The following is an 11235-nucleotide window of genomic DNA, read 5'->3' as shown; positions in this document are numbered from 1 at the left end:
CAAATTGGCAATGTCTTTCAGTATCTTGATCAAACTGAGTCTTGGATTCCACCAGGCAGTAATTTTTAATCAGGGTATTTTTAAGGGAAAAATATCTTGTTTCTTTCCATTGACAGCTGTTGTGTAAGAGAATAGTCTAAACACTCAGAACCTGCAGGAAGTAAGCAGTTTATATCGTACAAAGAAAGCCTGATGTGAAGTTTAATAATTATCATCTCCAAATAATGAGAATCTCCAAAGTACTGTGGCAACAATGGACATCACATTTATCCCAGCATAAACCATGTTATACTGGGACAAAGTACAATTGTACAAACATACATGTCTGTTGGCCTAGAATAAATCCTTACAAAAAAGTTCCCCAGGTAAGAGGTAATAACAGGGATATTGCAAAGTATGTGTGTACAGTTATTTTGGGATTGCATGAATGAATCAGAAAAGCAGCAATGCATTCAGCTGCTTACTAAGCCCAGATTAGGAGAGTGATGTGTCTGGAATATCCCAGTCCTGGGATATTCTTGCTCCAGAACCAGCACAGGCATGACTTATTCAGGGACAAATGCAATGTCTATTTCTAGCCTATGACAGCTCTGACCTACAGTGAGGAATTGTCTTTGGATACGTCCCTTAGCCTCACAGTTGTGTTGAAGAGCTCAGTTCATTAATGCTAGTAAAATGCTTTGGGATGGAAAGAGGCAAGAGAAATGCAGAGGATAGTTGCTGTCACATCTACCAGTCCTACTTGAACAGTTTCTGCTAGAGCAGTACAACCGTGGTGCTGCTGCCCTCTAGTGCCTACAGCCAGACGTTCTACCCAGTAAAGAAAAAAAATTGCTGGATTAATGTTAACATTAGTCCATCGTGGAGATATTTTTTGGAATATAGAGGAATGAGCATCTGCTTAAAGGATATTTGAACCATCCTAGAGCATTCAGGATTTGAGGGATTAGTAATGAACGACACCCCCACTCTGCAATTCTAGTGAGGAGTTTAAATCAAACCTTTGGGAAAGGGTTCAAGTTCTCTCACAAATTGTACCAGAGCTTAGAGTTGTTTCTAGTCATCTCTATTATGCTCTTTGGGGCTGAGCTGCCACTGAGGGTGCATTTGTATAGCACCTACTATACTGAGGACTCCGTCTTGCGTGGCTTTTAGTTGCTACAGCACTAGCTGCAGGCAATAGTACTGCAATTCTGTTAATAGTCTTTTAAAATCAATGAGAATGCCATAGTGAAAAGAAAAGAAAATTGTATAAACCATCCCTCTGCCTATACGTTCCCCCTTTTTCCCATCTCCATTTCCTCCTGTAACTATCTCATCTGTCTAGGTTGAAGACTTGTTGGGGGAAAGACTTCTGTCTCTTCTGTGTTTGTACATGACTTGGAACACTGGGCTCCACATTTGTCTGAGGCCTGTTGGCTCCGCCAGAATACAACTAAGTCAATGAATAATCCCTGAACAAAGCAAGGTATTGTTTGTATTGTGTTCATGCCCAGAGACAACTACATAACAGTGGGATGATGAGAAGAGGGAGCCAGAGCAGTCCAGGAACAGAAACTCCAACAAAGATAAATAATTATCATGTCCAATGAAACTGGTGGCTACTTCGGACTACTCCCTATGCGACCAGTTGCTCCAAGTCTAGATTTAAGCTCCTAACCCTTCCTTCCCTGTCTCCAACAAGGTACCGCACCTTCTTCAGACCCAGGTACAAAATCGGCTACAAGACAGTGACAGAGCTGGCATGGAGGTGCTGCCCTGGGTTCATGGGAGAAGGCTGCCATGACAGCCCCACTGACCAACCAGGCTTATTGCCCCAACACCCTAGCCCTAAGCTGCCTCCCAGTCAGAAGCTGTTTCCAGGCCCCAGAGTTCCTCCTCATCCAAAAATCCACCAAGACCAATTTCCAGGACCAAAGAAGAGCTACTACGGTGAGTCACCGGGGAGCTGCCTTCGCTTTGATTTCACACACACAGGTTAATTTGACAAAAATCAGTGACATAGTTGGCCTCACTGTCAGCCACCACAGAAGGCAGGGCAAGACTCAAATGGGTTCTGGGACAAGCACCTCTTCTCTCCCCACTAAAGAAGGGGACACACTCCAGCTCACACTTGAGTCACCCATGCCATACAGCATGGTGGCCAATGGTTACCTACATGCTACCCATGCTTGGGATAAAGGACCTCATTTTCCAGAACTGCCAAAGCATCTGTGCCCAGGGTTGTTGGGCAATCTTAGAGCTTAGCCTTTGGGGCTTGGACCCTTATGCCCTGTAGCTCAGGTCATTTGGGAACAGAAATTCCAAGGGTATGTGGCATTCACCAATAATCACTGGGCAAAGTAGATTTTAGTGCCAATGCACTGGGTACTGTCAGCTGGGCAGGGGGGTGTAGAGGCGGTATACTACATTGCAACAAGTGGATATCTAAATGTGGCCTCCCATGAAATACTCAAGGGTCAACAGCAGGGACTTGCCAAATGTGATGCTGTCATCATGGCATTGGTGGTACATGGACATATGCAAAGCCAGGGAGTGGCCAAGGTGAAAAGGCAGAGCACAGGAGAGAAAGCACCCGATTCTAATCTCAGTTATGTGAAAGGGCCTGGGACCTAAGACGGAAGTAGGAGACGGACCATTTGCAGGCCAGAAACTTTGAGGTTAGGAAACTCCAGTAGAAGACCCCACAGTCTGAGGCACAGCAACCTAATTCAGTCCCATTTATATTCCCACCTTGCAATTCACCTGCCATTTTCTAGGACCTGAAATGTAAAAGCATTAAGCATTGCCTCACCAGGCCTGGGGGATAGCTGGACTCCTAACACCTTTGAAACCTCAGGTTCAACACTTCTAAAACATAAGAGCCAAAGAATTTCGTTAGCAAAGCTGGATTGAATGTACCCAGCTCAGACCTAAAAGGAATAACCCCCCTCTGTCTGTGAGAGGGCACAAGCCAGACACCTGTAACCATGAGCCCCTCTTCACAACACTTGCCTTTCATCATTATCACAAAGGACACCAGATCCAGAGCAGAATGGAAACAAAGTGAGCAGCTTCCCATTGCAGCGTTCTCAAATGCTACCATGTCTTCAGCAAGACAGCCACAGAAGAGTGCCTCAGAAGAGGCAGCTGGAACTAATGAGGCATATTTTGAAATATACTGTACATTCCTGGCCCTTTAAAAATCCCTCCCATCTGGAGAGAAGGGAGCATCTTTATTTTACAGGTGCTCATTGGCATTCACCCTCCAGAGCAGCAAATACCCTGCAGGCCATGTGGATTTTCAAAGGGTCAGGAAACTACTCTCCAGTCACACAGATCCACCTCTTACCTTTCAAGTCGCTAGCCCTGAACAGACTCTCCACTGCTCGTTCTAAAAGTGTATTTTTACAGGCAGTTTCCTTGTCAGACAGTAAATCAGGGGCTTGTTCTATTCTACTGCATCGCCACATTAGACGTGCCTGCTCGGGGAGAAAGCTTCGCTGAACATGTCAGAGAAGTGTTCTTGTGAGAAGGCACAGTTGGATAAGAAGCGGCTCCCTTCATGACATAGGTTCCCCTAAGAGGAAGAGCCCCAGAGGAGGCTGCTAGAAACCAAACAGTGATTTGGACGAGGGGGTGCAAAGCACCCTGTTCAAGTTTGCTGATGACACTAAGATGTGGGGGGATGTGGGCACAATAGAGGGGAGCAACAGGCTACAGTTGGACCTAGATAGGTTACAAGGATGGGCGGAGGAGAACAGGATGGGGTTTAACACGGACAAGTGTAAGGTGATGCACCTGGGGAGGAACAATCGGCACCACACATACAGGCTGGGGAACTCCCCTCTTGTCAGCACGGAGGTGGAAAAGGATCTGGGAGTCATTATTGACTCCAAGATGAACATGAGTCGGCAATGTGGGGAGGCGGCTAGGAAGGCCAACTGCACCTTGTCGTGCATCCACAGATGCATCTCGAGCAGGTCCAAGGAGGTGATCCTCCCCCTCTATGCGGCACTGGTCAGGCCGCAGCTGGAGTACTGCGTCCAGTTCTGGGTGCCGCACTTTAAGAGGGATGTGGACAGCATGGAGAGGGTCCAGAGGAGGGCCACTCGTATGATCAAGGGACAGCAGGGTAGGTCCTATGAGGAAAGGTTGCGGGACCTGAACCTGTTCAGCCTTCAAAAGAGAAGGCTGAGGGGGGATCTTGTGGCCTGTTATAAACTGGTTAGGGGGGATCAGCAGGCGCTGGGGGAGTCCCTGTTCCCCCGAGCGCCGCAAGGAGTGACCAGGAACAATGGTCACAAGCTGGCGGAGGGAAGGTTTAAGTTGGACATCAGGAGGCGCTACTTCACGGTCAGGGCGGCTAGGGTCTGGAACCAGCTTCCAAGTGAGGTGGTGCAGGCTCCCACCCTGGGGGTTTTTAAGAGGAGGTTGGATGACCACCTTACTGGGGTCATTTGACCCCAGTGCTCTTCCTGCCATGGCAGGGGGTCAGACTAGATGATCTGCTCAGGTCCCTTCCGACCCTAGAAACTATGAAACTATGAAACTCCCTGCCAAACAACTTGCTCTTTCATGTACCTGACGCTATGCCACCTTAGAAAGAAAAAGCCTGATCCACAAGTCAGTGAAGTTCGTGGGTTTCTTCCAATCACTTCAGCAAGTGTTGGATCTGGCTACTGGGTCCGTGGTTCCTTTGGTGACACATACAGACACACGTAGAACTGACAACTCCCATTCTTGTGGGTACCATTAAAACACTGCTACTACCTACCGGTAGTAACTAGAGGCCGCTACCACTGGTGCCAAATACTACGCCGTTCACCATCAGCAGCAAGCTGGACGGGGGTGCATGTGCTGAACCTGGCCACTAGAGGGAACAAACAGAATCTGTTCCACTTTTCACTTCTTAGACTGTAATTAATATGGGAAGTGGAAACCTCTGGTTATGCCAGCTTTACCCATCAGCCACCTGCAGATGCATGGCCCCCTGTGACCATTGTGATTGCACTCAGATATTAGTTTGGCTGCTGGGACAAGCAATAGGGCCACAAGGAAGTTACAATTAAAGTAGGAGCAAGGCTGAAAGAACAACAATAACCCATCTTTTCTTCTCCCCCCCTCCATGTCTCTTCTCTCACACAGGTAGGAAGATGCCTGGCATCTTTGGGGACAGGCTGGACCGGCTGGAGGAGGAAGTGAGGCACCTCTCCCAATCCTATGACACTCTGCACAATATGGTGAATGGCCTGGGGGACCACCTGCGTCTGGCCATCCAGGAGGATACCAGTAAGATGATTGGGTCCCTGATGAACAGCCCAGGTGTGCCTGATGCTACAGTGGGCTTTGGGGTCATCCCAGAAGGGATCGCAGATGTACCAGACAAAGCAGACATCGCCACCTACCCACCGGTGGGGGAGATCTTGGGCAAAGTGACCGAGGTGAGCGACATCCTGAAAACCAAGACAGACCTGCTGGATGAGGTGCATGGCATGGTTCTGGACCACGATGGACAGATCAAGCACCTGCTGGAGTCAGCCAGGCCCTCACCCCTCACCTCCATCGACATGCTGGAGGAGTACATTGACAGTCGGCTGAGCCATTTGCGGGGGGAGCTGCTGGATGGCTTTGAGAAGAAGCTGGGCAAAATACAGAGCACCTGTGACTTCAGGATCCAAGAGGTGCAGCAGCAATGCGAGGAGGAGAAAGCCGCCAACCTGCGGCTGCAGCAGACTCTGGACGGCAAGGAACTAGAGATTAAGAAGGAGATCTCCCAGCTGGAGACCCAGATCCAAGGACTGACTGTGGTTGAGAGCTGCTGCAGCAACTTGAACTACCTCACTGAGCGCATGAACATCCTGGAGAAGGGCCTCCACAGCATCTCCGAGTCCCAAAAAAACTTGCATTCACAACTGGATGGAGAGCTCTCCACCATCACCCTGGAGAACCTCTTTGAAGGGCGCTTTGAGGACCTGGAGTCCAGGCTCAATGCCACGGAAAAGGAGACGGGCAGCTGCTGCCCAACACTGGAGGACAGCGTGAGGGGCATGGTGGTGTCAGAAGTGGATGGCATGAGGACATCATTTGATGATAAAGTGAGAATCCTGGAGGACAGGTTCATGACCATTGTGGGGGAGCTGAGCAACATCAGTGCTCCAGCTGGCATGGATGGATCCGTGATTCCCCTGCTGGAGGGCGAGCTGACTAATGTGAGAAAGCAAACAGATGAGAGACTGGATGTCCTGCAGAGTCAGCTCACCAGCCTGGAGACCACCTGCTCCCTGGGCTGTACCTCCTCTTCCAAAGACGTGGAGACTTTCCGGACAGAAATCGAAGACTGCCAGAACAAGAACCAGGACCTGCTGCTCAGGATGGACAGCAACTATGACCTCCTGCGCAAGCTGAATGCCACCATCCTGGAAATCCAGCGGCGGATTGAGGAAGAGGCAGCTGGATCCTTGCAGGGTGAAATCACCCTGCTCAAGATCAACCTGAACACTGTCAGCAAGTCTCTGACAGGACTCAAGGACTCTGTCTCCCAGTATTCCAACACAATGCTGCATGTCAACTCCTCGCTGGATGAGCACGAGCGCAAGATTGAAGATGAGGTCCACTCCATCCAGGAGCAGGTCAGCGACCAGGGCTCGCAGCTCTTCTTCAGCAACAGGCGTGTTCTGAACCTCAAGGGTGACCTGGAGAGACTCAAAACCAGAATTGTGAATGACCTGAGCAACTGCAAGAATGTGGCTCATGACCTGCAGAAGGAGATGGTTCAGTTCGACAACCGTGTGGCCCAGGTAGAAAACATGTGTGGCAGGCTGGGCTCTGTGAAGGGCAGCCTGGACATCATCAAGGATGAGCTGGAGAAACACACAGGCGGCCTCTGGGGCTACATGGACCATATGAATGGGACTTTGGCTGCACACTCTCAGGAAATAACTGTACTGAAGGACAACTTGCTGGATTGCCAAGCCAAAGTCACCGAGCTGGCTGAACAAATTAGCCAGTTGGAAAGCACTCCAGAGGGAAAGCAGCATTAGCTATACTGAAACCCCCATCTTTTTTCTTGAAGAACAGAATTAACTTATATCACACAGACTCCAGTGGGACAATGTTTTTTTCCCCCTATTATTAAAGTATAAATTAAAAGCTGCTACAATCCCTTCTCCCATTTTTCTTCTTCCATATATATTTTTCTTCCTAAGAAAATGAGATTGTACCAGCCCACATTATGCCTTCAAAATTACTGTACTGCTCTGTGACACTCAGCATCTGTCCTAACATTGTCGCAAGGTGCTGGTCCATACCTGGGTGGTTTTTAGTCTGACTACCAGAGCAATGACCCAAGAAGGGTCATCAGGATGATGGCAATCCAGGATGATTCATGATGATCCCTGCTTCAGCTTCATTTTTGTGGATTTATTGCTTCTGGAGGATAAAACCCTGTATTTGTGGGTCAGGTTGGAGAAACTCTGTTCAGCAAGGACCACATGCATGTTACCCACTAGCACAGAGATAGCCAGGGACCCCCAATAGCAATGCCACCACCAGAAGTCTGGCTATTAAAAGAACTTTCAAGCACACCCGCCCTAAGAATTCGATTCCCTCTTTTGACCTAGTAGGTGCCCTTTTCTTCAGCTGAGCAGACTCTGGGGTCTCAACTACCTAATTAATCCATTTGAGTATGAAAGTGCCTCTCCCTGCACACAAGACATTGCCAGCTCCTGTAGGAGTGCATGCATCAAAATGGCAAACTTCTATACACCATTCTCTTCTGCCCCTTACTTCTGTTTGCAACTTTCTTCATTTTACTTGCTGTGCTCCGGAGCTTGGTCTATAAAGCTGGAGGCTGTGCGCCATTGTAACTTTCTACCTATTCCACATGTAGCATTTCTGGGGAGACCTTTTAGGACTCTACTACATTTTGTGAGTGCTCTCTGCTCAGCTCTCCCAGTCCTAAGTTCAGCAGGAACAAAGGCTGCTAAGAAGCCTGCATTCTTTGCAAAGATTGCAAATAGTGCACAGCCCTGGCTCATTACCTGGGTCGTGTTTGCACCTAGGCCTCCAAAGATGGAAAGCCAAGGCAAGAAGCTGTTAAATCCCCCAGCCCTGGCACCTGATTTTCAAATACTGAAGGGAAAGGGGATATGTACAAATTTCCTTGGTCCATCAAGTGGCATTTACTATCCACAGTGCTGAAGTGTAGGTTTTGGGGAATAGGATTTACCTGCTCACTGATTAATGTGTGCTTGTATGTGGTATTCTATCATCGTGCAGACTGAAGGCCAGCCAGTATCCAATCCAGTTCATGCACCGCAGCTCCCTGAAGCACCTTGGACATGTGACTTCTCTACAGAGTGGATGCCTTTACCTAGTGCCAATTAGGAGGGAAAGACAGTGGTGTTGCTTATAGCACCTTTGAACAGGACTCTTCTAACTGCTTTTACAAGCTCAGTCTTGGAGGACTTTGCAGTTTCCACAGTTGTTCAGATGGACTGGATGGGGCACCAAGTCGGCAAGCAACTGCCTGATAGCACCAAGAGGTTTAGTTGGGACTGGAACGGAGACTCAGCCTGCAGTGGAACTACTACATGTCGGGGGCCTCGGCTCTACCTTGCAAATGTGCAAGAGCCACTAACAAAGACTGCACTCCAATCCCAAGAGCAAGCTCCTCTCCTACTGAACTTCCCCAGGGAGCATGGAAAACATTCAAATATGGTTCACACAGGACCTAGGAACTTGGCGTTATCTAGAGGACACCTGCTCCATATGGACTGCAATGTTCCACATCAGAAGTCCACTAGCACTTTGAGTCACAGCAAGCAAATCATTTATTGTTAGGCCAAGATGGGACTTGTCACTATTAAGCATTAAGAGGAAACATAGGAGTCTCCATTCCAGCAATGCTGGCACTTTAAGGCGAAAGAAAAACTGCCATTGTTCTTCCATCTGTACTACTGCAACTATCATTTACCCTTTCATACTGGCCCTACTTCAGTTCTGCTTCCCTCTCACCCACCCCCAAAATGCTCTTGAACTTTCACTCCTGACCTTTCTGCATTGCTCCCACTCACCTTTCTGCCCCCTTGATCTGGATCATTCTCATCCCTGCTTTCATTCCATCACCATGTTTCTTCCCTGTAGCATACTGTACCCAAGAGCAGATCACAGGCTGAAACCTGGCCCCCAGAAGAGCTCTCTTTGCTTCAGATTAACAGACGTGGGGCAACCTGCACTGTACACAAGCTAAGGACATCTTTTCCCATGTGATACAACTTCAGATGTAAGCTTCTACCAGAAACAAATGTGTTTTCTCTTTAATTTGAACATCAGGGGCTGCAGATCATAGACCCAAGCTTCCCACCACATCCTTATCCAGGGTCTGCCCACCAACTCATAGAGCAAGCTCACTCACTCAAATCAGCAGTGGCTTGATTCTGCCTCCCAAAGTGGTGCAGGTGGACTTTGGTGTCACAGAGGCATAAGGCCCTTCTCTGCCTGCATGCCACAATGAAAGCAAAATGACAGAGACAAGGACCTGTCTTCATAGGGAAAGGGGCCCTGAAGCAAGTCTTGACTAGCATTTGGACACTCCCGGAAAGCTTTGCTTGGACCTCAAATTCCACTGTGTTTCCTCAACAACAGATAACTCGCATGTAACTGTATCTCTACTTCACCGTGCCTTGATATGGCCCTTTACATCAATAGCACAGACAGCAGAGTGGGGGCGAGATCTGTGGAAAAGCTAGCCTTCACAGCCTCAACGAGGGGCCAAAGACCTCAAAACAACCAAAGAGGAAGTTGGAATGTCTCTAAATTTGGTCTGACAATCCACTTTTTAAAGAGAGTAGATCAGAACAGATCCCTACAGCTCAAAGAGGGGGAAAAAAAGTCAAACAACAGGAGAGGAAAGTGGGGAGGCAATGGTATCAGACAGAGCCAGGAGTGGTTGAATGTGTGCTGACCTCCCCAAAGTAGCGTTACATTTGGACTGATTTCTGATTAGAAACTTGAAGACATGGACAGTTTTTATTTCTGTTCTCAGATACTCGAGTCAAAAAGCTAAGGTAACTTTGTTTAAAAAAAATAAATAAAAAATGGGGCATTTGTTGCTTTTGAAGAAGGAATCTGATCCCGCCTGTGGCTCCGCTCACCCTTGGGCCAGCTCCCAGGTGGTTGTTGACAGATCCTATTAAAGGCCATTTTGTATTGTTTTTAAAACATTGTACATTTGTTCAGATTTTTCATGCTGAAAGACCGTTTGTACTGGAAAAAAAATAAAAACTTCTTGCTGAGGTTTCCAGTATTAAATGACTCCCTTAGAATGAAAGGGGAAAAATTTACAGTATATACCGAACACAAGACTTGGATTATTGAGAGAGGCAGCTACAATAAGAGACTACTGTGTTATTTCCAGATTAGTTTTGGCCTGAGGGGGGGAAGGAAGCTATGTCAAAGGGAGAGCAGGGAAAAATTGTTTGAAATGCAAGTAGTTGAAGCTAAGGACTGCAGCAGTTGTTACCTGCAGCACATCCAGTAAATGAGTCTTTCGCTAACAGGAATCAGCAACATCAGCCTGGCATGCTCCTGTTATATAGTATAATGAAAGGGATGGGTGAGCAGATCCCAGAAGGAGACAGGGAGGAGGCTCTGAAGGGTCAGATTTTTCAGGAGACTTCAAACATGCAGCTACCCCACCATGGCTCTTAGGGCCTGGTTCTGGAGACAGCTGAGCTCAAAGTCTGCCTCACCACGCAGGCAACTGAGCGCCTGCAAAAATTCTGAGCCAGGCAAAGGCTTTTCTGATAGCTCAGATCCTAGGAACACAAAACAGCCCGGAAAGGTGGCAGCATTTTTTTGTTTTGGGGGAGAAATCACAGCCTCTGGTAAGGGCAGAAATAAGGTCCTTACACCTATTTGGCCTCCCTCTGGACTGCGGCAGTTCTGAGATTCACATTTGCAAGGGGGGGAGGGTGGAAGTCAGTGTGCCTCAAGGCATGTTCTCCCCTGGCACCACCTTGAAAAGCCCTGACTGGCACAGAAACTCTCCCAGATGAGAATTAAAGGGACAAGAGCCTAATGAAGGCCTGGAAGCCAGGTGTGAATTCAAACTCTTTCCCTGGGGCAGAAATGAGGGCAGCTGGAACAAGCAACTCATTCCCTGCCAGAAGGACAGGCGGAGACTGTTAACAAGCCTATAAAGTAGACAGACATTGCCATGGAAGAGCAAAAAGCACCAGACATCTCCCCACC

At 48.2% G+C, this 11235-nt stretch overlaps 1 protein-coding gene across 1 annotated transcript in view; it reads left to right on the top strand.

Moving 5' to 3' along the window:
• EMILIN3 (elastin microfibril interfacer 3) overlaps positions 1–10278 on the top strand; it is a 33124-nt gene extending 22846 nt beyond the window's left edge. Inside the window, exons 3-4 of the mRNA XM_019509799.1 lie at positions 1685–1932; positions 5128–10278. Of these exons, the coding sequence (XP_019365344.1) occupies positions 1685–1932; positions 5128–7022 (2143 nt within the window). The 3' untranslated portion in view covers positions 7023–10278. The remainder of the gene's footprint in view (positions 1–1684; positions 1933–5127) is intronic.
• Positions 10279–11235: the final 957 nt, after the last annotated feature.

Source organism: Gavialis gangeticus, unplaced genomic scaffold (genome assembly GCF_001723915.1).
Source record: "Gavialis gangeticus isolate Ggan-Ray unplaced genomic scaffold, GavGan_comp1, whole genome shotgun sequence".
In the NCBI taxonomy this organism is placed as follows: domain Eukaryota; kingdom Metazoa; phylum Chordata; order Crocodylia; family Gavialidae; genus Gavialis; species Gavialis gangeticus.
This window is presented reverse-complemented; position numbering and strand designations above follow the sequence as displayed.